The sequence below is a fragment of the Brassica napus genome, chromosome A5 (genome assembly GCF_020379485.1).
Source record: "Brassica napus cultivar Da-Ae chromosome A5, Da-Ae, whole genome shotgun sequence".
NCBI classification, from domain to species: domain Eukaryota; kingdom Viridiplantae; phylum Streptophyta; class Magnoliopsida; order Brassicales; family Brassicaceae; genus Brassica; species Brassica napus.
This window is the reverse complement of record NC_063438.1, coordinates 27,137,629-27,164,524: the sequence shown is the minus strand read 5'-3', so window position 1 is coordinate 27,164,524 and position 26,896 is coordinate 27,137,629. Positions and strand designations below refer to the sequence as shown.

General features: G+C 37.7%; 8 protein-coding genes across 10 annotated transcripts; 1 reads left to right on the top strand and 7 right to left on the bottom strand.

Annotated features, from left to right (window-relative positions):
- Window positions 1-1,802: 1,802 nt before the first annotated feature.
- On the bottom strand, window positions 1,803-2,633 carry BNAA05G31130D. The gene has a single exon (XM_013877230.3). The coding sequence runs from the start codon at window positions 2,586-2,588 to the stop codon at window positions 1,929-1,931; it is 660 nt and encodes a 219-aa protein (XP_013732684.2). The 5' UTR covers window positions 2,589-2,633; the 3' UTR covers window positions 1,803-1,928.
- Window positions 2,634-4,154: 1,521 nt separating this feature from the next.
- Window positions 4,155-6,806, bottom strand: LOC106436269. Its single transcript, XM_013877225.3, has 2 exons — window positions 6,434-6,806; window positions 4,155-6,220 (listed from the first exon to the last, which is right to left on the bottom strand). The coding sequence occupies exon 2, from the start codon at window positions 6,218-6,220 to the stop codon at window positions 4,370-4,372; it is 1,851 nt and encodes a 616-aa protein (XP_013732679.2). The 5' UTR covers window positions 6,434-6,806; the 3' UTR covers window positions 4,155-4,369.
- Window positions 6,807-8,120: 1,314 nt separating this feature from the next.
- Window positions 8,121-10,213, bottom strand: LOC106436263 (mitogen-activated protein kinase kinase 8). Its single transcript, XM_013877221.3, has one exon. It carries the CDS (start codon window positions 10,193-10,195, stop codon window positions 9,242-9,244), a length of 954 nt encoding a protein of 317 aa, XP_013732675.2. The 5' UTR covers window positions 10,196-10,213; the 3' UTR covers window positions 8,121-9,241.
- A 704-nt stretch (window positions 10,214-10,917) lies between these two features.
- Window positions 10,918-19,539, bottom strand: LOC106436254. 2 transcript variants are annotated; one of them, XM_048780105.1, is made up of 6 exons: window positions 17,952-19,539; window positions 15,285-17,726; window positions 14,383-14,843; window positions 13,261-13,878; window positions 11,716-12,637; window positions 10,918-11,349 (listed from the first exon to the last, which is right to left on the bottom strand). In XM_048780105.1, the coding sequence occupies exons 2-6, from the start codon at window positions 15,330-15,332 to the stop codon at window positions 10,918-10,920; spliced, it is 2,481 nt and encodes an 826-aa protein (XP_048636062.1). In that variant the 5' UTR covers window positions 15,333-17,726; window positions 17,952-19,539. The 2 variants fall into 2 exon arrangements, with proteins under 2 accessions (XP_048636062.1, XP_048636061.1); XM_048780104.1 differs by having other exon boundaries at window positions 15,285-19,539.
- LOC125608710 (F-box protein DOR-like) lies at window positions 17,303-18,070 on the bottom strand. Its single transcript, XM_048779169.1, has 2 exons — window positions 17,952-18,070; window positions 17,303-17,726 (listed from the first exon to the last, which is right to left on the bottom strand). The coding sequence occupies exons 1-2, from the start codon at window positions 18,068-18,070 to the stop codon at window positions 17,303-17,305; spliced, it is 543 nt and encodes a 180-aa protein (XP_048635126.1).
- A 915-nt stretch (window positions 19,540-20,454) lies between the features above and the next one.
- On the bottom strand, window positions 20,455-21,724 carry LOC106436253 (guanylate kinase 3, chloroplastic-like). Its single transcript, XM_013877213.3, has 2 exons — window positions 20,738-21,724; window positions 20,455-20,642 (listed from the first exon to the last, which is right to left on the bottom strand). The coding sequence occupies exon 1, from the start codon at window positions 21,571-21,573 to the stop codon at window positions 20,740-20,742; it is 834 nt and encodes a 277-aa protein (XP_013732667.2). The 5' UTR covers window positions 21,574-21,724; the 3' UTR covers window positions 20,455-20,642; window positions 20,738-20,739.
- Window positions 21,725-22,024: 300 nt separating this feature from the next.
- LOC106436265 (BTB/POZ and MATH domain-containing protein 2-like) lies at window positions 22,025-24,426 on the top strand. 2 transcript variants are annotated; one of them, XM_048780103.1, is made up of 4 exons: window positions 22,025-22,783; window positions 22,862-23,210; window positions 23,375-23,459; window positions 23,662-23,782. In XM_048780103.1, the coding sequence occupies exons 1-3, from the start codon at window positions 22,380-22,382 to the stop codon at window positions 23,456-23,458; spliced, it is 837 nt and encodes a 278-aa protein (XP_048636060.1). In that variant the 5' UTR covers window positions 22,025-22,379; the 3' UTR covers window position 23,459; window positions 23,662-23,782. The 2 variants fall into 2 exon arrangements, with proteins under 2 accessions (XP_048636060.1, XP_013732677.2); XM_013877223.3 differs by lacking the exon at window positions 23,375-23,459 and adding an exon at window positions 24,019-24,426 and having other exon boundaries at window positions 22,026-22,783; window positions 23,662-23,938.
- Window positions 24,427-24,494: 68 nt separating this feature from the next.
- On the bottom strand, window positions 24,495-26,657 carry LOC106436264 (probable serine incorporator). The gene is made up of 5 exons (XM_048780102.1): window positions 26,364-26,657; window positions 25,945-26,181; window positions 25,605-25,716; window positions 25,103-25,515; window positions 24,495-25,015 (listed from the first exon to the last, which is right to left on the bottom strand). Exons 1-5 carry the CDS (start codon window positions 26,536-26,538, stop codon window positions 24,726-24,728), a joined length of 1,227 nt encoding a protein of 408 aa, XP_048636059.1. The 5' UTR covers window positions 26,539-26,657; the 3' UTR covers window positions 24,495-24,725.
- Window positions 26,658-26,896: the final 239 nt, after the last annotated feature.

Sequence of the window (26,896 nt, the reverse complement as noted above, 5' to 3'; positions counted from 1 at the left end):
TCCGATCCGATAAAAATGAATCCGAACCGATCCGAACCCGATGTAAATACCGAATGGATCTTGTTTTGTGGTATTTTGGGTTATGGGTATTATCCGAACCGAACCCGAATCTAAATGGATATCCGATAGAACCCGAAACATTTAAAACCTCGAAAAGATCTTATACCAAACATGATCTCAATTCCTAATATGTATCCAAAATACACTAAGAAATATTGAACATCTAAAATACTTATCTATTACATAAAGGTTGGTGGTTCTATTACATGAATGTTGGTGGTTCTATTGCATGAAGGTTGATGGTTGAAGTTGGCCGTTGAATCTTTAAGTATTTAGATTTAGATTTTGTTTTCGTTAAACAATGTTTCTCATTTCATGAGAACTTGGTTTTCGTTTTATGCTTTTATTTATTTGGTTTTCTTTTTATCAGTAAATATGTTTACTTTTCGTTTGATTTTGAATGATCAAGGTTGATGTTCCTTATTTTTGAATCGATTTTACTTAACTTTTGGTTACAAAATAGGTACAAATCAGATATTTTAAAATTGAAGAACCGATTTTACTCATGTTTTAGTTCTAAAATAGGTAAAAATCAGGTACTTTTAAACCGAAAAACCGATTGGGACCCGAACCCGAAAGTATATTGGGTTGTGCCGGTTCTTTGAAGATTTACTAACCCCGACCCGAACCCGATAGAACCCGAACCGGTCCCGAACCGAACTTTCATATAATCCGAATGGGGATGATTTTGATAAACCCGAAAAACCGAAATCCGAATGGATAAAACCGAAACCCGATTGGGACCCCGAATGCCCAGGCCTAGATGTTTCTATGGGAACTGATATGGATCACATTCTTAGTTTATTTTGGTTAGTACTGCTAATAATGCAACGAAGGAGCTTTCAAACAGATAAATGGTTAGGTTTTTAATTTTCTTGGCAACTTTGACTTTGTAAATTTTCCACCTAATCTCTCACTAACTATCGTGTTGATGTTACTAAAAGGTCAACTCTACAACTATAGAGAATATGTATAGATCCTATAATAGAGTTATGTTTTTCCAAGTCTTAACTTACATCTCATGCGGAAAATCTATTTTTTAGAACTTTAAATATGTAAGTCTCATCAGCCATCATGCATACAAGTTGCACTGATTCTTTGTTGAGCTTAAACCGAAAGTATAGTGCATCAAACATTTGACATCGGATAAAATATAACATGGCACGATTGAATTAATTTATTAGTGCTCTACCAAAGTGGAGAGGATCTGAAGAAGGTCATTATTTTGCCTGCCATCAAAGCACCTCATCACTGAGTTTTGTTGCCTTTCTCCAACGAGAAAACAAAAAACAACACAACGCATTATTGATATCATCGAGAAATGTGTAAAGATAAGATCTCTCTAAATATTTGTTTTTCAACAAGAAAGAAGACCAAAGACACCTAGAGGAATAGTCTTCACTATTTCATCACTATTAGGAACTTAAAAGAAACTTTCTTGAATTTTGGATTATGAACCCTTCATAGATCATTTGTGTGATTTTTTTCTAACATAGTTCAAACTTCAAAGATTTTTCATGGACCATTCGTGTGAAATATATCCGTAGCACTTATACTATTTAACTATTAACCAAGTTGTGTTAACTTGCTGTCATCTGTTTGTTAATGTTTTTCTTTCACTATATATATATTCCTCAACTACTACACAGTCCAGCTAAGTAGATCTAGTTACCACTTTTAGTAAGAAACTAATTAGTGATGACATTGTGTAATCCAATATGTCCAAGATCAACAAGAGTCAATACTGGAGATGGAGTTTCATATAGATGGATACATGCATCATGTTTCACACAATGAAATACATATTTAGTTATTATATGTGGTACTCATAATTATATAGAAGTAATCAATAATGAAAAATTTCAAAATCAACACAAAGCAGAAGCTCTGTCTCTCTTCTCAACAGAGACACAGCCTCTCTGTAAATCCTTAAAAACCCTAATCTCCGAGCAATCCCTAAGATCATCGAGACTCACGTACTGTTGCTTCACCATCTTAGACAAGTCCGTACCGGTCTCGTGAACCCATACGTACGGTAAACACGTGTCGTCGTAGTACAACCATCGACGTCCTTCCTGGTCGGGAACGTAGGCTCTGTGGAGGTTACTGTGCCTGAGCTTTTTGGAACGTCCCGGTTTGAGAGTGTGGACACGTTTAAGGATCGACCCGACTCGAATCTGAAGCTCCACGGGACGATCAGAGAGGTTCCAGAAGCGGGTGGAGGCAGTGGTGATGGAGCAAGGGAGTAAGTGGGTCCGGTCTCCACAACCGCCGTAGCATTGTCGGAGAAAGAGGAGGAGAAAGCTGAGCCTTGGGAGCTTGTCTTTGATAGACTCTATCATCTCTTTTGTGAACTTCACTTTTGTTGTTTTCATCGTATCCATTTTTCTTTTTGCTCTCTTTCTTCTCTTATGGTTCACGAGAGTGTAGATTTGGATTTTGTGGTGTGATATATATGCGTGTGCTAAATAGTAATGCAAGAGGACTACCATCATTGTGTTCAAATCTGAATTATTAGAAAAAAACATATTGTTCACTGTTGATTGTTAATAATTGAGTGGTACCAAAAAAATTTAAGTTAAACAAATGGAACTTGCGTCGAACCAAAAACTAAATTTAGTGTGACAAATCGAGCGAACTTATCTGAATTTCTTGAAATATTATTATGATAACTTTGCACTTTTGAATTTCTTTTTTCGTCTAACTCAAAATTCAACCGAACCAACAAAAAATGCTGAATTAAATTGAACGATATATTTCAGTTTGGTTATAAATTTTCTAGAATCAAAACGTCAACAACCATAATAAACATGATAGTCGAATGTCCATTCTTGTTTTAAACAATATCTAATTCTCAAGTCTTATATCCCAAATTAGTATAATTTCGACTCAAAAAAATTCGAATAACGAAAAACATTAAAATATAATTTTAATATTTGAGTTTCAGCGACGTTTATCAGAAAAAGATGCTTCTCATATCAAGCCATAAAATCTAAGAATACTTATCGCAAAGATTTGGAACCGATTAGATTCATGTGGCGAAGGAAAATGTGAAAATTGGTGTGTGGGTAGCCAATAATAAAGGACGGCGACAAATACTTCGTTGTTTCTCTTTAAAGAAAACAAGTTGATATACCTCATTTCCTCCTTATGCAAAAGAAAACAATATACATCTTTTTCTATACAACCACACACAGTCACACACCATTATGAAACAAGGAAACATTAATCTCTCTTTTGGTTTCTAATTATCTCCTTTTTATTCTAATTATAGGCTTTACAATGAGGAAGATTGTTCATCTGATCTGACCCAAATTGAAATGATTCATTCCATGCATTATTATTCTTGACCAGTCCCTAATTTTTCGGCTCATTCTTTCCCTCTTTTCCTTTTCTCGTATATAGAATATTGCCTATTTGCCTTTAACCCTGGAGAGTATTATTATATGCAAGAAATAATGATTCTATTTTGTTTTCACTCATTTTTCTATATTTTATACAAACCAACACTTACTATACCTTTGCAGTTTATACTACACATAAACAATGAAGTTAACATTAGTGACACTATCATTTCCCTGATGATCAATATCGGAAGGAGCATCTGTTCCAAACATTCACTAATGCAAGCATTGGCTGCGACTAATGACTATACCAAACTTTTTTTGATATTTTTGGGAGTAATTTAAAGAAAGCAGTTAATGGATAGAGACATTGTAAATAGATTACCATTATATGTGACCAAAGATAAACTAAGCATTGATCTTCTTAGTTAGCAAGTAAAACTAAGCTTGATCAAATCCGAAAAAGATCAAATCGATTCGATGCAACTGACTGAAACAGTGTGATCCTCCAATTTAACAGAACAATTAAAGTTTTTCCGATCCTTCATTTGAATTCTTTTATCAACCTACTGACTGATTGTCACTTGGAAAGCTCTAAATCCTCAATGTCGATTCCTAGAAGTTCGTACTTCCAAGTCCAATACATGTATAAAAAAACAAGAACAGACTGATGAAAGACAGACAAGCTACTTCCAATTTCAAAGCCAGTTTAAAGATGTACAATGTTCAACACTAGTTGTTGGAAAGCTCTAAATAAAATTTTGAAATTTTTATTACCACAAAAAATGATTTACCAAACATTTGTTGTTCCAATCTCTCTCGCTATTCATACATTATACAATACAAACTCAAAGCTTTAGTTGAGTTATTCCAAATAAATTTGATCTATACTCCAAAAGAATATGAAAAAGTTTACAGATAAATAAAGAATCCGTGACTCCTAACCCAAACTTCCATCATCACTACTATCTCACACACAATGCATTCAGCAACACGTGAATAAGCATCACATCCACAAAGTACTGATGCCCAATCTCCCCATCCCTCCACCGCATTTTCGCAGGAGTTCTCCCATAATGAACTCCATCGTTACACCGGTTATCATAATGCCACGGATACGTCATATCAAAGTTATCCACCACGCTTGTGACCAACCCCGCATCCCTCATCTTCTCCAAAAACACACCGTTAAATGCCTCCATTTTGCTCGGATTAAACGCCAGCAATCTAGCGTAACCACCCGTCGCGATCGTGTTCCTGAAAATAACCTCAGGCGGCTTCAGTCCCCTGCTTTTGACCCCGTCGAACACTTCTCTCCAGAACGCAGCTGCAGTCTCAGCACCTTTCTCAAAGGCTCTAATGCTATGCCAGTGAATCCCATCGTGCAGACCAGAGTTCACGAACATAGCGTCCGGAACACGGTCTTCTTCCGAGAAGTACTTCTTGAGCAACTCTCTAAAGTCTCGGTCTTTGAGCGAGTCGAGGCCTTGATAGTTCTGCGTCTCGTTCCAATGACCGTTGAAGATACTCGTGATCCTAACCGTCTCGGACGAGTTCTTCGGGTTGGAGAACTTCATGTCAAACCTCCTCGGTACAGCGGGAATCTCCGGATGACCCAAAACAATGTTCAACATGTTTCTAATCGAGTCCACATGATTCGAATCCCCCCAGAAGAAGAGCCACTTGTTCTTCAAGCAGCCCCAAGCCGTCTCCCCGGAGAACAGCTTGAAAGAGCAATGGGTGGAGTAAACCCACCCATTGCTCTCTATACCTCCAACCGCCCCCTCGCACCACGGTTTCCGACAAGGGAAACCCGCGGGGAGACAGCGGTAACGCCCGTCGTTGCTGATCTGGCAGTTATCGTTCTTCCCAAGCCTTATCCAACGCCCCGACCAAGCATCCCTAGTGAAGTCCGATCTTTTACAAGATCGGAGCTCCGGGAGAGAAACGTCAGGCTTCTTGACGAAACGTAACCGTACGTTTCGAAGCTTCTTGTCGAAGCCTAGACGCGCGGTGCTGAACTTGAGTCCTTCGTAATGGCGGAAGAGTAGAATGACCGTGAGGTTGAACTCTCCGGCGAACTCGGGATGAACCTGCAGCGACATGGAGTAAGTTCCGTTGCCGAAGTCTTTCACCGGCGGCCTCGATTTCCAATTCTCCCCGGATAAGTCAGTCTCGAAGTAGTCCCCGCCGATGCAGACGGCGGCTTTGGACTCGTCCAAGGCTTGGAATGTGAACACGTGGATCTCTCCGGCGGTTAGAACCACCGGATCAACCCCGTCGACGCCGGGGAGGGAGATCTCCACGGTCTTCGCCTCCCTGCACGGCGCTCCTCCCGGAGCCAGCCAGTTTCTCATCAGATTCGCCGTGAAATTCTTCTCCGGCTCGGCGGTTATCCACCGGAGTTGGACGCGTGTCGAGTTTGTAGTGAGATTCGCCGTGAAATTCTTCTCCGGTTCGGCGGTTATCCACCGGGGTTGCTGGACACGTGTCGAGTTTGTAGTGAGATTCGTCTTCTTCACGTTCAGAACCGTCGTGAGGTTTTGTCGGTGAGGTTTGTCGGAATCTAGAAGATGAGGTTTTAATGACGGCGAAGGGGAAGGAGAGGGAGAAGTGCTGACTCGAAGGGAGTATGCGTTGAGTCTCCACGGCTGCACGAAGGTTTGGATAGAGCAACCGTCGATGCTCCAGACGACTAACATGAGGAAGAAGACGAGCGTTGTGAGAGCGCCGAGACGCCATCGAAGGAGAGGACTCGGCCGTAGTGTCAGTAACTGGCTTTGAACCGGAGATAGAATCGCTCCTTTCTCCGGCATCTGGAAAAGATCCGACCAAAAACAAAACAATTTAAGTAAGATAATAAATCTGAGAGAAAAAAAAAAATTCCGACCAAACTAGAAATCAGTTCAACGACAAAGGTTAGTTCCAATGTGAGTTAGTAAAGCTTACGCTTTTAGATTCTCTATGACTAGAAAACATTAAAAGTCAAAAAGAAGAATAAGATTAAACTAAAAACATTAAAAACTTACTCTAAATGCTTCAATGATGGCTACTTTCTCTTCCCAACTCGTAGAAGATGATGATGAAGAATGATTCACGCAATCCACAAAAGAACAAGAACTGGGTCACCTAGATTCACCAAGAACTGCAAATACTCCCAGTAGAGCTTTTAAATCCTCTTTAAAAGTGGTAAATTCTCATCTAAACATATCAGATATATCATATAAAAATTAAATGAGGAATAAATCAGGGAAATTGAATATTGGACAGCTAAAATCTTGATCTCCAGGAAAATTTAGGACATGACAAGTGCAGCCAAAAAAGCGTTTTAATGGAGGTGGAGAGGGGAGAAAAAGACAATCTTTATGTCTGGGCGATTATATCCTTGCTGTTCCAGTGGATTTACCATGACCACGGGCCGATGAACGCGCTAGATAATGGACCAGCGAGGCAGCGACATGTGGACAACCAAGCGTTTTCAGTAGTCGCGTCGGTGTGGTGTTGGGGATGTTTTTGTCATTTCATGTTGATATTTAATTTGTGATGTATGGTGGTGATTGGCGTCACATGCATATGTTTTGTATTGTCATTGGCCGCACCGCCGCTCCAATTTATCTGCAGGAGGTAACTAGGGGTGTTCAATCCGGATATCGGTTCGGTTTCGGTTCGGTTTTTTTCGGTTTTCGGTATTTCGGTTAGTAAAATATAACTACCATTCTAAATCTATATTTATTTCGGTTCGGTTCGGTTTATATACTGTCGGTTTTCGGTTTATTCGGTTTTATACCAAAAAACATAATTATTTTGTTTGAGATCATATTATATGAATTTTAGAGTCATATTGTCAATACAGTCATTTATTAAAAATATATTACATGTTCAAATAAATGAACAAAAAAGTAAAAATGCCTCTACCATCAAATAAAATAATCAAATCTATAACTAAAATCAAAGCTTAAAATTTTGAAAATAAAAATATGAAACAAAATAGAAACATGAAAGAAAAGTTTTTTCACTCTTCCATATTTAGTGTTCATTAAAGTTGTACTTTTTCAATTGAAAATTTTCCATTAATTTTTGTCTATCAAATTTATAATCTTCATATTAATTTAGTGAAGACTAAAATAAATAAAAAAGATCAAAAAAGACTTAGAAAATAAGATGTATGAATTGCGATGTATTGTTATTTAGTTATAGTTCAAACGTTTTACAAATTAAAGTTTTTTATTACTATAAAATTATGGTAATAGTTATTAACACAAATTTAACTTATGTAACAAATATATTTTCATGTATTGTTATAAAATAGATACATATTTACATGTTTTTACTTTTAATCGGTTTTGTTCGGTTTATTCGGTTTAATCGGTTATATACCAAACCATATCCAAATCCTACGGTTTTTATAAAATTATATCCATTCGGTTTATATGGTATATACCAAAACCAAACCATATTGTCTATTTCGGTTCGGTTCGGTTCGGTACGGTTCGGTTTTACCATATTGAACAGCCCTAGAGGTAACTAATAATAAAATGCTATACAAAATTATTTGGAATAATAGTAGAATTGTTTTGTTTTAGAAATTGGATCATAGAATAAATAAGAGGAGATTGGGTAAATCAATTACTTCCAAAAAGGAAATAAAATAAAACAGTAATTATCTAATGATAAAATCCTATTAAGATACTTCGGCTAAAAAGATGAATCAAGAGTATAATTATCTGAAGGGTTGAAAAAATAATTGGTGATCTACTATTACCTAAGTGCATCTCCAATCCTACAATTTAGAATAAAAATACTTTAATGTTACTTTACTTTTCATTCTATAATAGAGTAAAAATTAGTTTACTCAATATATAAAAAGTAAGTTGTTTTTTTTTGGTCAAATTGTTTTTTGTTTTTTTTCATCACATTATTTTTTATTGTAAAATAGAATACCATTGAAGTATATCATAACTCTATTATAGAATTATTCTATTTTATAATAAAAAAATAGGGTGAACCATTGGAGATTGTCTAAATGTTAGATAGGGTAATATATCTTAGATTATTGGTCTATTTTTCAATATCACTTTAGCTTAGTGAAATGTATTTTGTCTAGGGTTTATTTTCTGAGATTGATTCTTGATAATTTTCTTACTCAAGGTTGGTTTACATAGACTTTTGTTTTTGTCTTTCTCAATTCCCTGTAAGAAAACTTGTAGCCGTATATAAAACAATGTGTAAGGAAGAATAAACGGATTTGCATGGCGTCTTGGTCTTGAGCTAAGAAGTCAGCCCAAGAGAACAAAATCATTCACAACCTTGAGAATGTGTTAGCACATTCAAGAGTAAACATTCAAGAGTAATTTCACATGTATTCTAAAAACATTCAGTATGTGGGTTATTGCAAAGAAAATTTACTCACATGATAGTAAAATTGACAGTGGTTATCAAATTCAAAACATAATAATATGGGAAACCATACAGAAAAAAGGCAGTATCATTGAATAAGCTTATCACTGAATAAACCAAATCTGAGAAAAAAAATTTATTCACAGGTTTACTGCCCTTAACTAGTGTTTGTTTGTTGGGATTAAGCTATATGAATCTGAGAAACTCATTCAATAAAGACCATTGTTGTCTTTTTCGTTTGGTATCATGTTTTGAAATAAAGCTTGAGGAAACCTAAAATATAGAAAGACTTTATAAACGAGTGCAGATCTCCAATGTGGACAGTAATAATATACATCTTTTCTTACAAGAGTAAAATCAAAACATAGGTTCGATTCACTAAGAATCTTTTGAGTTCTCTTAAATAAAACACAAGAACTCCATAGATAATATCCCTAACCCTAATCTTGCTGGAGAAGAAAAGGGTGGTTGAGAAGCTGTGAAGCTGTCCATCTCTCGCTAGGTTTCTTGCGTAAACAACAATCAACAAAACTCTTCAACTCTTCAGAGCATTCCTCGGGAGCTTTCGGTGATTCTCCTAAGCACACAGCGCACATAAGCGTTGCCCAATCTGGTTTATCTTCATGCGCAAGCAGAGGGAAGTGACCCACCAAGATCTCCAGCATGGTAAGACCAAAACTCCAAATATCTCCAGCGTAAACGTTTGATTTGTCTTCCTCCGAAACATCAGCAGCTTCACTGTCGAATCTCTCGGGGCTCATGTAAGCGCACGTGCCGGTGAACGTGTTGCTTTTGTCTAACGACTTGACCATGATCTTGCTCACTCCAAAGTCTGCGATCTTGACCTCTTCTCTCGAGTTACGTAGCAGATTCGCTGGCTTGATGTCTCTATGAACGATCTTGAGCCCATGCAAGTAACTTAACCCTTTCAAAACTTGACGTGCGATCAAAGCTAGCTGATCCTCTTTGACGACGTTGCCGCGTAGAGACTCTAACGTACCAAGGTCCATGTACTCCATCAGAATAGATACTTCTCCGGAAGGTTTCTCGTAGATGTCGTGACACTTTACGACGTAAGGAGAGTCGACAAGGCGGAGGATCTCTGTCTCGCGGAGGAGTTGGTGTCGGGAAGTAGAATCCATGTCTTCTTTGACCTTCTTCAACGCGTAGGTCGCTGAGGTTGTCTTGTGGCTGACTTTGTAGACGGTTCCACCGCTTCCGAAGCCTAGAACGTTGACTCTCTCCAAATCAGAAGCAGAGATGGTGTTGCTTGTGGAGGAAGTAACTGTTGTTGAGGCTGTTGCGATGGGGATGAAGCAAGGGAGGGAAGTGGAAGGAGCTTGTGGAAGAGAAAGCTTGAGATTCATGAATCGATTGTTTCTAATCAAAGCCATCGTGTTTCTTGTTGTTTAAGGATTGATCTTCTAGAGGCTAGGGCTTTTTAGAGAGTGGAGGCTATGTACCTGAGAGTGGCTCTTGACTAATTATATATAAACAAAATATGTTTCCTTATTTTCTTAGTGATATTGTTATCTAGTTTAGATTTTTTTCAGTATTATCCTTACATAATAATCGTTTTGATATAACGGAACATAGAATCAGATTTTTATTACATTTTCCTAGATTCAGGTTAGATTTAGAATTCAGTTTATTTTAAACAATATTTTTTACCCAAAATATTAGGATTCTCGAAAATCTAAGAAAAACACGAAAAAATGTCAAGGTAAAAAGCTTTAAATAAAAAAAATGTCAAGTTTGTTGAGTTTTGTTTTCATATAATATAACTATAAAGATATAGATGATGTATTTCCTAACAATTTAAAGCTCTAGTATTACCAGCGGACAATTTTTTGTCATCGGACAAATGTTTTTTTTTTGGCATAAAAAAATATTGTTTGTAATTAAGTATGAATTCTTAATGAAGTTCTTAAAATATTATTCATTAGATTAATTTATAAATGCAAAAAGTGATAAATAGAATGAAACACGATTATTTCAAAGAATACTCATGCAAAAGTAAATAAATGAATATATTTCATAATTATCGCATTTTTTTTTTACAAATATGTAATAGTTCATTTGATCCAGAGAGTTTCCGAGGAGGAAGATGTGATACTTATGGTTGATCTTCCTTGAGAAATGTTAAAGCCAACTCAGCCAACCAATGAACCGTTCTGCTATGTCGGCTCACACCAACCGTGCCCGAGAAAACATCAAAGTTCTCAAGCTCAGCCGTAGTTTCAAGAACTTTCTCCAGCTCTCTCTCCATACCTAAATCTCTAAACATCACAACGTTCTCCACGTCATCTTCCATCATCCATATCGCCAGCTCAATCACAAACCTCCTAATTCTTGGAACCTTAATCGCTGGCTTGTCATGTTTCTTCAGGATAGCAACCAGCGAGTTCGCCAGTTCTTGCTTCTTGATCCCTGAATCTGTCAGTGCAACGTGTGCTTCTTCTGAACTCATGAACTTGAACACTTGTGTTGCTAACCCTAGCATCACTTCTTGTAGTTTGTTGTCTCCTGATGTTATTGATTTCAACACCTGCAAGAAAATAAAAACCTTTTTGTGAGATTTTAGCGTGATATAACCTATTGAAAAATGCATTTTAATAGCACCAAATCAAAAAAAAATTTCAAAAATTAGCATGCAAAAAAGAAAATTCCCAAAATAACATTTACTAAAAAATCATAAATAAATATATTTATATCTATTTGGATTTAAAGTTTAATGATTAAAGTTTAGGGTAGTATTAAAGTGTAAAAGTTAGGAAATGAGGTAATTTTGTGTGTTTATTGATAATAAATGTTATTGAAAAACAAATCTCTTAATTTCCGTGACAAAAACATAAAAAAAATTGTTTATGAAACTTGCTCGAATATATTATTCACACTTTGGGCACATACTCACCGTGGGAGCTGCTGCTTTAATGAACATCAGGTCTATAAAGCATTCATGTCCTGAGTACATGCACAAGTTTCTCAACACTCTCGCAGCATTGACACGGACCAAAGGAACCTCAAGTGCATCCACAAGTCTTACCAACACTCCAAGCTTTAAAATGTGGACGCAGTTGCTTCTACTTTCCAAAGCAAGCATAGCTATAGCTTCCCCTGCAGCGATTCTAACCCGGCTCTCATTCACATCCCCATGTGCCTTGCTTTTCAAGAAAATGTTGAAGAGCTCTTTCAAGACACCTCCAGTCACACCAATTCTCTCCCTTGCCTCTGTCTCAAGGGCCAGGAAGCTCAGAATCTCAGTCCCAAGCTTCTGTAGTTTAGGGTATCTCACTCCATGACGCAGTACATCTCTCAAGTTACTGACTGTGAAAACGATCTCCGAGATTTCTTTCCTAAGACACCTCCCAGTGTTCCCACTCATGCTTACCAACATTTTCACTAGCTGCAAGGACCGTTTCACTGTCAAGACTCGTGAGAGAACCATCTCTGCGTTCTCATCCTTCAAGAGTGTTGCATCCGTGTGCATGAAGTCAATAATCTTTGGAAGAAGTCCTCTCGTGTTGCCGATTTTTCCACAGTTATCATGATCTCTGGATAACTTCTTTAGAATCAAGAGGCCTAAGTTGTTGAACCTACAGTAATCGTACTGTAGATGATGGTCGTGGAAGATTTTCCTCTCTCCAATCTCATCAGGAGCTTCACCTAAAGATCTTGTCTTCTGTAATAGTGATGATATCGATTCCATGGCACCAGAGATCCCGGCTACTCTTAGAGAGTTCTGTTTCTTGCCAGCGAGTTTTGATAGTATCTCAGCTGCTGATCTCCTAATTTCTTCTTCTTGCATGTCTTTCCAGTTCAGCATCTCCACCAACCTAGACAAGAAAACTCAAACTTAACAATATGAACATGATTCTAGTAGACCCGAGCATTTCGGGTATCGGCTTCGGTTTATTTTGGTTTTTGATTTTTTTTGTTGAGAGATATAAGATCCGTTTAGGTATTAAGAAAATTTGGTTCAATTATTTCAGTTTTCAGCTCGGTTTGGGTAACTGTCTAATACCCAAAATAATTTCATGTCCACTTTGATTCCAGTTTTTCGGTAAATTTAGATTTAAAAATTAGTTAATTTTGGGTTTTCTAGTTAAAAGATTTTTGAATTTTTGGATAAAAATATGGAATAGTTTTAAACATTTTGGATTATCCGATTTATAGTAATCCAGTTTATAAATAGTATTTTTAAAATATTTAATTATTTTAAATATAAATATAATTAATATTTATAAATATATAAACTATATGATAGAAATTCAGGTAATTATTCGGTTCTCGGTTCGGTTGCGATTCTCTTTTGTTTTTTCAAGTTTTAGAGATATAGGATCCGTTCGAATATCCAAATCCGAACCGAGCTCTATTTCCGGTTTGATTCTTCGGTTCTAGAGCCTAATTTTAATTATGTAACACAATACATATAATCTTAACATGGTTCAGGTCTAACCTTTCAATGACAGGCAAGTTGATTCCAATCTTCTCAAGGGTATCCTCTGCGAACCGCTCATTCACCGCAAACTGTCTGAGAATTCTTGCACCTATAAGCTGTTCATCTGGGCAACTAGACCCCAACAGTTCCATAGCAAAGCTGACCATATCCATCTTAACCCCATCAAAGATGCTCCCATTCACAGACTTTGAGTAAGCATCGTAGAAGAATCTCTTTATAGAGACCAACCCAGTAACACCAAAGCCACAATCTTTAGTCACATTCTCAAGCAAATTACACACACTGACCTGCCACTCCCAGTAAGCTTTCTCTGCAAGAAACAGCAAAGCCTCGGCTAGGGCTAGCGAGTAGAAGATGCTAAGAGCGGCTTTTCTGTTCCTCTTGTCCAGCTCTCCGTCGTGAACATCTCCGTAGTTGTGTCTGACGAGCTTGTATGAAGAGAGAGCCACGCAGGCGGTTGCTGAGAGGAGCTGGAGCCAGTAGAGAAGACGGCTCACATAGGTTGAAATGTAGAGCCATTTCGCGTAGGGAAGCAGAGGAACATCTGAGTTTTTCCATGTCCGAGGGGTTTCTTGACTTAATCTGCTTTCGAGGATTGGCTTCAAGACTCCTCCACTGCAGAGAAAACAAAAATCTTCAACGATGTATTTATGAACCAGAATTTTTTTGCATCATAGATCAATATGGTTTCAATTAAAAATAAAAATAGAGTTAATCTAATTTTTTTGTTAGTTATATTAGGTAACTAAAATTTTCAAATATAATTAAATTTAGTTATTAAAATTTCAATTAAATAATTATGAAATAAAATTTAAATATAAACCATATACAAATAAAATATAAAATGAATTTTGAATTCTAATAAAAATATTTTTCATCATGAATTATAATTTTTTTTAAAAAATAAAGATAATACAAAACTATTAAAGTTTTTATTTGTTATAATTACATAATTTAAAACATAAAAAGGATTAACAAAATTTATTTTTGATAGCAAAATTACAATTAAACCTGATTTCAGTCCATCCAACTAACTCTATGTGTGAAACACTGATCTTGACTTAAACCAAATGTTAAACCGTAAATTGGAGTCGGTTCAAAACCGGTTAACCAACGAACCTGATTCGTTTTAATTTTCTGAGAAGCGAAACAGAGCTTGCTTGTAACGCACGGAAGCTACTGATTCCAACGCCTGCGACAGTCCACGTGGCCTGATGCTGCCACTCGAGCTCGTGGCTTCTGCTGAAGATGCGAGTGCCTTCGATGAGGAGGATGACGGTGATGAACCAGAAATCGGATTTCTCGAGGGTGATGGCGAAGCCGCCGAGAAGAACCACCGTGGCCCAGATGAAACCTAGTGTTCCGAGACAGGTAGCGACTTTCTCGATGATCGCAAGGCGGAGAGCGAATAGTGTGAGCTTTTGCTCAGGCGGGGATGATGATCTGTGGAACGCGATCGCGGAAGAAGCAGGAGTAGCGTCTGCGGTTTCGCCGCTGTCTCCTTTCTCGACGCTGTTTCTGAAATCCAATACGGTGTCGCTTGAGCCTCGCGCTTCCTCCAGCTTCTGGAGATCCAATACCTGTTTATTTACAGAGTGTTTAGGTTTTAAAACTTTTCTTTCACGTTAATTATAAAAGTATTTTTGAGAAAGGGACTTCTACTAAAATTAATTATGAAAGTTTTCTTTTAACTACGTAGAATACGTAGAAACATGCACATGTGTGACATGTCAACGATTGAATTATCCCATAACTTAATACGACTTAAAAATGGTTTATATTAAAAAAAATAGTCGTAGTTTGCTGCATTTCTGAATTATATTGAGCCTTTATTCTAACATATGTGAAATTCTAATTTCTTTTACAAATTCCACCATATTTATTAAGTGCTAATATATAAGGGAAACCAAGTTATGTTCTCTCAAATATACAAAGAGATCAAATCTACATAAAAATCAATATTTTAAAGGTAAACGGTAGAAGGAGAAGACTTTTATTTGTAATATTAAGAAAATATAAACCTGCAAATGGATGCTCCGATCATCGTCTCCAAATTTCTCGGAACCCATTAAACCTTGCGATAAGATTCCTGTCCGTTTGACTGTTTTTTCTATATCTTTTTATTATATGATTAGTTGATAATGGATACAAATGAGAAAATTCAGGACTATATATATTGCACATGCTTGTGTGTAACAAAGATTAGGACGGAGAAAGGCAAAGAGTGGAGAGGAAGGCAATTTTTGAAAAGGAAGAGTACAAGAAAGTGTAACTTAGGATTGCTGTTTATTTGTCTGTCAATTCCTTTGATAAGTTAATGAGAAAAATGTTTCTAAGCTCTGTTCCAATCATTATATGAAGAAGATATTCTTTATTTTCTTCCATTGAAAAACGTCAAGTAACTTTACGAGTATGTTGCTTGACTTATATCTATCATTAAAGCCGCCTCTAAGCCTTTTATGTTGCCTTGTGTCACATACAAACCAATCATTAACTCGTTATTGTCCTTAACAAGCAATAAAAACTGATTAACATATCCACCACTAGAGAACTATGTTATCATCTTTATATAAATATATATCAGGTAGCTAGTAAGCGACTAAATATTTCTTAGTTTGAAGAATGTTCGGTAAAACTGCATGTTGCTAATTAATTTCTGTGTAATGGGTCTCTTTCTGAGACTTTCGATTTGGATCAAACTGTATAATCTATTTAGGAGAGGAGGTTTCTGATCATATGCATCTCATAATTAAAAGGTAAAGATGAACTGTAGCCTCCAATCAATGTAATAAAATTGGATATTTAATATTTTATGTTCAGATAAATCACGAATAATTGGAAATTTAAAGAGTTGACGTACGCAACTAGAATAGTGTTACTATTAACTAATCATAACCAAATTATTAATTGTTAAGTACTTTGATGATGGTTTATGGCGGTGACTTGGCAAGTCCAAGTTCCAGCACAACTCTTGCTGTGTCAAACTCAAAGGCTTTTAAATTGGGGCATCATCCTTACCATACTAAGTTATGAACATCCTCAACCTTTGTTCTATGAGAAAATTTGTCAGAGTACAATAAAACAAGTTCCGAAATTGATACTACTATTCAAGGTTAAATCAATACTAATTGATACTCTCAACAATGCTCAAGAACATTTAAGTAACATGATTAACAAAATTGTGAGGATGATAATGACATAATCTATCCATCTTGCAACTTCGTGCACTGATTCTTGCAGACTTGGGAGGAAACCACATAGAACCTCTATTTGTCTCCCTGGAAGAGAAAGAATGTTCAGAAACAGTTTGATATAAGAAGACTAGTTATAACAAAAAAGAAAAAGAAAAGAGAAGAAAATAACATGAAAGCAAAGGCTCCTATAAGTTCCTGTCATAGCCAAAACAAAAAGACACATTTGAATATCTCTAGGTGTAGTGAGAATTTTCTTAAAAGAACATATATACCTGGCTGAGGAACACAATGCCGGCTTTGTTGGAGCATAAGACACGAAGACCCAGTTTTAACTCCATTGATGAGATTCTCTGAATTTAGATTAGTGTAATTTTCAAGAGAGATGGCAATCTCGGAAAATGACAAGCCATGGCAGGAAAAACCTCGTTCAAAGCGAGCCTATACAGCCAATCTCACTTTCATACATGTAAACCACAAGTTCAGATTAAGAAAGGACAACAAGGCAGATAGATTTAAATTTTGATGTGCCAGTGTACATAGCTAAGTCCAATATCAAAAGTAAAACAATTTGTAGCTATAGTCGGAAAGTGTAATTAGTGGAAAACCAAATAACAGTGTGGCAAGTAGACAACAGTTTCAAAAACATAATCTAGAACAATCATTGCTCCATTACCACTGAAACAATAGCAGAGATGGTATGTATCTAGATAAGATGAAAACTGTGGTACACAACTAAAAATATTCATTCCAAGAACTGAAAAAGTTATACCAAAAACACCAAAGCAGTTGAAAGACCACATGGTGGACAAGACAAGAACTTAAGAGCTAGAACCAGTTACAAAATCCTAAAACAATTCCATAATCTTGGCATCCTCAACATGGTTCAGTATTACGTGAGCTCTAGGTTCCTTCTCAAACGCTCCAATTCCCTGGATATCAACTCTTGATATATCTTTGCTGACGAAATTGTAGTAGTAAAGGTAGGATGGAAAGCGAGGTGACAAAACTAATTCATTTGTAGCAGTAACTCCAACAACGTCTAAGTACTTCCCTGCAGCTCCGTCCTTCCACATAGGAGGTAGATTGAAAATACGTATGGCCCATTCATGCTTTTTAGGGTCTTTTAGAATCAAAATCTCTAAACTTAAACTTTCTTCACTATCAAAGATTCTGGACCTTACTGAAGCCAATTTACCTTGGAAGTTTATCAGCTTTTCCATCTTTAAATTTCTTTCCGGGGGTGGTTTAACAAAGCTGTACTTCTCAGATCTGAAATCAAAGAAAATCAGCATTTGAACAGAATCGGAAATCGCAGTGTAATACAAAACCCCATTGATGCATACAAGATCCGATCATGTCTTATGCAGAAAAGTCCATTGACAATACTAGATATTTGAGTGCAGTGGCCTTCAACACGGAAACTCAAATGATGATCGGCGGCTACAAGAGGCGCATTCTCACGAGACTGAGGTGAGAAGAAGAAGACCAACTTACCGCGGAATATTTGGAAGGCGATCAATAGCTGCGGGCGAGCCAGCGATCTTGTGAAGAACAAGTCCGTGAAGTCTTGACTGCGAAGGATTGAAGCCCACCGCTTCGATACACAACGACATCTCGCTATAGACTGTAGTGGAAACCTCGAAAATATCTCTGTGACTACTTCGATCGGGATCTCCGACCAGGATATTGTACAATACAGGATTCCTCGTCAGCATTAAGTAGTCGTGGGCTGTGCCGAGTGATGGTTTGAGGAACTTCCTCCGAGAGGTTGCGCCGCCGTGATTTCATGGGGGGAGAGAGACACTTGGCTTTTTCAATCGTAAGGATTTTTTTAAAATAGTTTGGGTTTGAAAATGCTCACAGTTAAGCGGGGGAATGTTTATTTAAGATGGTTTAATGTTTATTTAAGATGGTTTTGGAAAGTGGCAAAGCTTCACGACGAACCAGGACCTCGTTTTTCTTGCATGAAAGACACGTGTTAGCCAGTGCCGTCCCTAATAGTTGTGAGGCTTATAAAAGCAAATTAAATGTATATGGCCTTATGGTTCTTTTACCTAATTAATTTCATTTATGAGTTATATATTATAGTAACCTAAATACGCAAACACATTAACTAATCATATATTTTCAGTATTTAGTAAAAGAATTAACCAGTGTTCCACAAAAAAAAGTGAAAGAATTAACCTATTTTAACAGTTTTTTTCTCAAGTATTTTAAGTTAATATTTAAAAGGAAATTGCATTCACTATACACAACAAAAACCAAAATTCATTAACTAACTAAAAACACTCACTCTCTCCTACTTTTTCTTCCTATCTCTCTTTACTCTCTCTCTAAAAATCTAATTTCCCTTATTTTTTTGGTTATTTAGCAAATAAGCCCATATTTAAAAGACACTATACTACGTACTACTACTACATGGGTTTTCATTGCAAGTATGGTTTTTAATAAATAACAAAAAATATTTTAACAAATTATCTTAAAAGACGCTATACTACTACTATATGGGTTTTCATTGCAAGATTATGGTTTTTAATAATAACAAAAATATTTTAACAAATCATCCTAAAAGTATGTAAAACATTGTGAAAAGTTATAAAGTGGTAAAATAAAAAGGTTCAAATAACCAATTTCATCAATAATGTCATATTATTTTTTTGTAACTAATAATGTCATATTATTGCAGAAAATATAATGATTAATAAAAGAAGACAACTAATAACTAATAAACTCAACCGAAAAGGAAATAATTAATAGATTATTAGAATTTTAAAAACATAACATAGAGCATTGACCTTGCTAGTATTAACTGAACTGTTCCATACAATACAAGTTAAATTTACTAACACAACGCTCACAAGTCACAACTATATTCTTAAATGTGGCCTCTAAATTACTAAAAAAAGTTGTGGCTTGAAGGCTTGAAGCACATTCTTTACGTGCATTAAAGGTGGAACGGGCATGGTGTTAACTATGTGTCTCGGGAAGATTAATAAAAGAAGACAACTAATAACTAATAAACTCAACTGAAAAATAAATAATTAATAGATTATTAGAATTTTAAAAACATAACATAGAGCATTGACCATGATATTAACTGAACTGTTCGATACAATACAAGTGAAATTTACTAACACTACGCTCACAACTATATTTTTAAATTACTAAAAAAAAATTGTGTCTCGGGAAGCTTAACGCGTGGAGAAAAGTACAAGACACACTGCTTCTTATTTGGGCTTCACTGTAATCTAGTTAATGTATATTTAACTCTTATGGGCCTTGCTGAATTTTATAATTTCCGATACCAATTGTAATTAAGCTCTTTGGGCTTTAACCATCAATCAGAAAATTGGCCGACAAAAAAAGAAGATGGTTTTGGAAATATCTGGAAGATGTGTAATCCTGAGAAAGTGTATTATGAATTTCATGTTAAGTTCGAACCTCTCGAGTCACAAATGTTGCTTGACATGCTTATAATGCGGCCCCCAATCATTGTAACCAGGGGCGGATCTATATGGACAGAAGTGGGGTCAGCTGACCGGAAGAAGGCAACCGGTTACTATTAGACTACAGTAAGTTTAAGTAAGAGAGGCTCAGACGACGTGCCGTGTTTAAGTTCTCAAAGCCCTAAATGACAAGTAGTTTTCGTTTGTCCTCCAAATAGGCCCATTAAAATCCAAACCCAAAGAGAGTGATGCTTGTAGTAGCCCATTAAACATGCGAATGTTGACACGTGTCATATTTAGATTTATAATGCACTTTTCCACGGCGTACATTAGCAAGATTTATAATGTGGGCAGTGACTTGGCAAGTCCAGATTCCAGTACAGCAAGCAAAAGGCTTTTAAATTGGGTCATACCTAAGCTATATTGAACCTTGAAGTTGAAGATATCAAGTATACAAATTAACATGTCCCCATATTCTTGGAACTCAGCCTGCCATCTTGTAAAGTTAAGGCTCAATCAAATACTACTATTCTCCACAATGCTCAAGAACATTTAAGTAACAGGATGTAACCAAATTGTGAGAATGATGATAACATAATCTATCCATGTAAAATGTAAAGATATGATATATTAATCAACAAACAAAACAAAAAAAAAAACACAATCCTTGTAAACTTTTTGTTCTGTGATGAAATCAAATCTGAAGTCAGCGAGCAATACGCCACAAAGCAATGGATACCTGCAATAAACCATCATGAAAAAACATTAAAACACTACATAAAAAACATGTGTTAATCTTGTCGCAATTCCGACACACTTAAACAACGCACACACCATCAAATTCTGACAACCCTCTGGTGAACTCTAGACTTCTCCGCATCAATAATAGCCTCCACGCGCCTCACCGCATCATCAAGCCTCCCTTTGGCATTAACCACAACGTAATCAAAGCTCTTCAAATGCCTAACCTCCTCCCTCGCCGTCGCCACTCTCACAAGCAACTCCTCCTGTCTCTCCGTCTTCCTATCGACCAACCTCTCCACCATCGCGACCTCGCTCTCAGCCACCAAGAACACAAACACCGCGGAGCTCCCGAGGATCTTCCGCAGCGTCTGCGCTCCCTGGATGTCGACTCTGAGGACGATGTCTTCCCCTTTGGACATGGACTCGCGGATCTGCCTCTTGGGGATGCCTTTGTACTCTCCGTAGACCAAGGCGTATTCTAAAAGCTCCTCGTTCTCCACCATTGATAAGAAGTCGTCTCTGGTGACGAAGAAGTAGTCTTTGCCGTCGACTTCGCCGGGACGCATCGGGCGGCTGGTGGCGGTGACGACGAAGTGGAGGTGTTCGCGGGCTTCTCGGAGCTTGTTGATGACGGCGTCTTTGCCGACGCCGCTGGGGCCGGAGATGACGATGATGAGTTGGTTGGGAGGGGGGATGATGGGGGAGGAGGTGAAGGGGGAGCCGAGGTGGGATTCGAGAGAGCGGAGGGTTTCTTGTTTGGTCGGAGATGGGATTGGTTTGTCGGTATCGGACATTTTGAAGGAGGAGAAGGAGAGAGAGGGAGGAAATCGACGGAGGGAGCGAGGGAAAGGTAAAGGAGGAGACTTTATGGATTTGGGGAAGATGATGGAGGAGCGAGAGAGAGAGGAACAGAACCGGTGAAACATTTGAGAGGGTTAAAGGAGAAGACTTTAGAACTATCTTCTCGATGCTTCTTCTCTTTAGCAAAATATAATCTAGGCTCTAGGGCTTTTACTTGTTCAATTGTCTCTTCTTTATACTATCTCTGTTCCATCAAGATTTAGTTTTTTTCAGTGTTTTATACATATTTTTGATCCAAAAAAAAGTGTTTATACATTTTAGAAAAATACATTAAATTACTATAATAATTTTTGATAATTTCTAACCAATAATAATTTAATAAATTTCAATTAATTTTAAAAATTTTACAATTTTTCATTAGAAAATAGAAACACAAAAAAATGTAATTTTGTGGAACAATTAAAAAAAAAATTAGAAACATTTTTTAGTTTCTTTTTGGTTATTTCACAAATTCTCCCTTTTTTAAAAAAAAAACTTTTTTTTTCTGTTTGAAGTTCATTTATATATCTTCTAACCTACCAAAACGGATGTGGTAAAGTTTAACACGATAATCAATCAAAAGTCTTCCTCTTTCGCATTTTCTCTATTCCTCTCGTTTCGAGAAACTTCGTCGCCGTCACGATCCGCCACGATTCAGCTCCGATTACCGCCGATTGAGTTCGTTTCCGTTAAAACCCCCATTTCGTTTCTCATCTTTCGCTCTCAAATTCTCTAATTCGAGACCCTGATCTCCCCTATCAATCTCCGATTACCGGCGATTACCGCCTTCTTCCGAAATTCGAAGACTTGGGTCTCGCAAGGATACTTACTCCGACGAAGAATACCAACGAAAGGTTCAATTTTGTGATTTTTCGGATCTCGGATTTATTCGATGGACGCGATTAGGGTTTGCGCGGAGGTTCCGGGATCTTCGAAACCGACCCTCACGGAGTCAACCTCTCGCACGGAGACCATCAACTGCTCGCACGAATTCAAAATCAGCGGATACTCTCTCGGCAAAGGGATGGGGATAGGCAAATACGTGGCCTCTGACACCTTCACGGTCGGTGGATTCTCCTGGGCCATCTACTTCTACCCAGACGGGAAGAGTCCGGAGGATAACTCTCTCTACGTGTCTCTCTTTATAGCCCTCGCGAGCGAAGGTGCTGACGTTAGAGCTTTGTTTGAGTTGACGCTCGTTGACCAGAGCGGTAACGAGAGGCATAAAGTGCATAGCCATTTCGGGAGGACTTTGGAGAGTGGGCCTTATACGCTTAAGTACAGAGGGAGTATGTGGTGAGTGTAAAGTCTCTACCTTTGTGCTGATTTGCTTTATGTTTTAAGTGTTGATTTGGTGGTTGTTTTTGGTTTTAGGGGATATAAGCGGTTTTTTAAGAGGACGCTGCTTGAGGAGTCGGATTATTTGAAGGATGATTGTCTTTTGGTTCGGTGTTGTGTTGGTGTGGTGAAGTCAAGCACGGAGGGGCCGAGGAGTTATAATATTCCTGTTCCGGGGTCTGACTTGGGTTATCAGTTTGGGAAGGTTTTGGAGAGTGGGAGAGGAGCTGATGTTGCTCTCCATGTTGATGGAGAGACGTTTCTTGCTCACAGAGTGGTTCTTGCTGCTCGGTCTCCTGTTTTCAGGGCGCAGCTTTTTGGACCGTTGAGAAACAAAAATACGAAACGCATTAACATAGAAGACATTGAAGCCCCCATTTTCAAGGTCCTCCCTCTCTTTCTGATTCAGTTCTGTTGGTTACTTAGAATGTGTCTTAGTAGAATTTTGAAACTCTACTAGTTTTAGTTATAACTATGTCATTATAGGAAGAGATAGCTTTTGTTGGTTCCTTGCCTTTTTCTCGGGTGAGTGATTGTGATGTGATACAGGACATTCTGTTTGCGAGTGTACAACCCGGGAGCTTCTCCTGGGGCGCTGCTCTTGTTCTCAAATATATAACTCACCCGGGATAAGGTTTAATCTTTCTGCTTCTCTTCTGATTGCATGATTGTCTGTTTCTTATTTTTTTGCTGCAACGCCAAAAAATAAGTTCCTTATTCTGCTTTGCATTGTTTCGTTAGTCTATGTGCGAGTTTAAGGTTGAGGGTGCAGACTGTTATGCTGATACAAAAACACTTTTCCTTTTCCTTTTGTTATGTTGTGCTTTGGTTTGCAGATGTTCCTCCATTTTATCTACTGGGACGAATTGCCTGATATGGAAGACTTGATGGGCACAGACTTGAAATGGGCGTCGACTCTCGTGGCTCAGCATCTGCTTGCGGCTGCAGACCGTTACGCTCTCGAGCGGCTTAGAACAATCTGCGAGTCAAAACTCTGCGAAGGAATCAGCATAAACACGGTTGCAACCACATTGGCTTTGGCAGAGCAGCATCATTGTTTCCAGCTGAAAGCTGCATGCCTCAAATTCATAGCTCTGCCAGCAAATCTGAAAGGTAAAAATAAAAACATCATCACTTTGATCATATCATCATTGAAATCTGAAACGGCCCTTGATTTGTTATTTTTTTTTTAGCTGTGATGGAAACGGATGGGTTTGATTATCTGAAGGAAAGCTGCCCGGGCTTACTAAGTGAGCTTCTGGAGTATGTGGCTAGGCTGAGTGAGCATTCTTTAGCATCGTCATGGAATCGGAAAGAGTTTTATCCTGATGGTTGTGACGTGAATGGGAGACGCGTCAAGCAGCGGTTACACTGAGGGAGAGAGACTGATGATGTTGGAGCCATTTGGTAAACATGATTGTAGAAGAGTCCACGGAAGATTTGTGCATTTTGTCATTTGTAAAAGGATTAGTGATTGTTCTGTACGTGTTGTTCAGCAAGTAGAATGAAATGTTTGTTTTTTGTATTTTTATTTCTTTGTCCCCCAAAAGGTTCTGTAACCAAAACCGCTAAAAGTTCTTGCAACTTAAGTGATGAATCAAGAGCTTGGGTTGGTTCTCATAAACAGAACATAAACAGTAAGACAAAGCTTCCAAGGACACTACCAACATTCAAGAACAATCATAAACAGAACATAACAGTTCACTACATAATACAAAGGTTCCAAGAACACAACCAACATTCAAGGTCTTTTACTTCAGGTTTTTAATTACAAGTATATAGAATATGATAAAGAGCTACATACAAGACCATACCCATTTTTAAGTTGCTAATACATAAACATATACTTACATTCACCAGATTATATTAAGTGATGCCCTCTACTGACCAATATTGCAATTTAGTAGAACTCACGATCCGGAAGGATGAGGGGTGCGATGAGTGTCCAGATGTAGAGTGCAGCAGTGACCCAACCGGTGCAAATCTTGACCCAAACCGAGGTCCATCCCACGTCGATCAGAGACGCACTCTCTGAAGAGTCAGTCCATCCCGAGAGAAGCATTGCCGCGTACATGCTCGCTAGCGCAAAGATTATATGGAAGAAAGAGTATGAGTAACTCACAGGCCGTGCCTCTGCTTCACCGTTCTTCTTCCCATCCTCAGGGTCTTCTAACAATGCCTCCTTCCCACCTAGACACAACATTTCGATCAAAACAGAAGAAACAAAAGTCCAAATCAAACTAATGCTTAGGCGTATTGAGGAGTTTGAGGAAGTACCTGCTCTGGGAGATGATGGTGGTGAGAGGAATGTAGTAGAAGAGCCAGCTCTGAGGGCAGAGTAGAGAACCGAGAGAACTGTAGTGAGCATTCCGAGAATTAACGTACTAGCGGTCACTGCCTTAGATCTGTTGAGTCCATTGCACACGTAATCGTGTGGTTCGCTAGAGAGACCCGTGTAACAGACGTACGCACAGTAAACGGATATAACCGATGCCGGTAAAAGGCTGCCATTCACCGCAGGATGCAAGGCAACAATGGCGAAAACAAAGGCAAGAATCATCGTCATGACAATGAAGAAAACATTTAGTCCACAGTCATGACCAGACGGGTTGAACCACATGAACAGGACTCCTGAGAAGGCGTATGTGGCAATGTAACACACGATAGATATGACAAGCAGAGCGACATACCTACATAAAGAAAACCATTATGTCAGAAATTTATCATCGATCAAACTTCAAAAAAGGCTAAATAAAAGGATAATGGTAAATAAAGATACCACTTCCTTTCATCCTTCTCGACCCAAGAATCATTCCAGTTATGCGTAGCATCTAGCAACAAGACCACTTGAACCAACAGAAATGCTCCAGCACCAAACTTTGATAAGATTCCTAAAAGAATGTATAAGCACTGAAATTAACCGCATATATGCCCTCATCTATATATATAGAAACAAAAGCTCATCAAGTGATAGTTTCGAAAACTTAACAAAATAGATAAAAAAAACATTTACATCAACTTCTTTGTGTTATTTTAAGCTATACACAATAATATATAATCACACAACTAGCATAATATATAATCCCAAGCTCATAAACTAAAAATTACTGAGAAAGTACCATAGATTGAGATGATTTCATTTGGAACAAAGAACATAAGGACAACAAGCAGAAACCAAACAATCATCTTCACAGGCCATCCACCGTGGTGCCACGAGTCACGCCTATCGTTCTGGTCTTTCACACCAATCATGACCAAAGCGTAAATGGCAAAGAAGAGGAAGTTCCCAAAGCTCACACGAAGAACAGCTTGCTGCTGATACCATTCTTTAGTATATGAATCCGAAGTGTTTATCCCTGCCCCAAAAACAACAGAGATTCACATATCAATCTGTTTGCAGCTACAAAGAAACGAACTTTCTAGAAACAGAGAAAACCTAATTACGAAATCGATGGTTTCAATTTCAATCATCGAGTCTCTCTTAAGCTAAAAGGATCCTACTTTCTACAAACCCAGATGGAGAATTAAACGAACGTACAAGATAATTTCTCGAGGAGCGGAGCGGCGGTCTCGCGGAGGATCCAAGAGACGACAAGGGAGGCACCGAAGAGGCCACAATAAGCGATCCTCGCCGATTTCCTCGAGATCCCGGAAGCCACCGACGAGCACAGCCCACACGTCGCCGACGCACAGCAACAAGCTAAGCACGACATAGTTTGATTTCAGAGTTTTTTTTTTTTTTTTTGTGATTTGACCATTATCCTCTGTTGCTTGTGTGCAAGGAAGAAGAGATGAAAAGTTTCTGGAAATTACATAATCAGACACTAACAAATGAAAAGATCAATTTAATCCATTTTCCCATAAACTTCATGTGCACGGTTTGACGAACCGGGATATTAGGATTGAATCGGTTTAATAAGACCGAGATCAACCCCAAAACCCGGAAATTAACGAAATTGGTATTATGAACTTTTAAAATTTTTTGTATTTTATAGTTATTGGTTCTAGATTCTTAGTACAATTCATTATTATTGGTTAGTACGTTTCCAAAATTGATTGTTATTGTTTTGC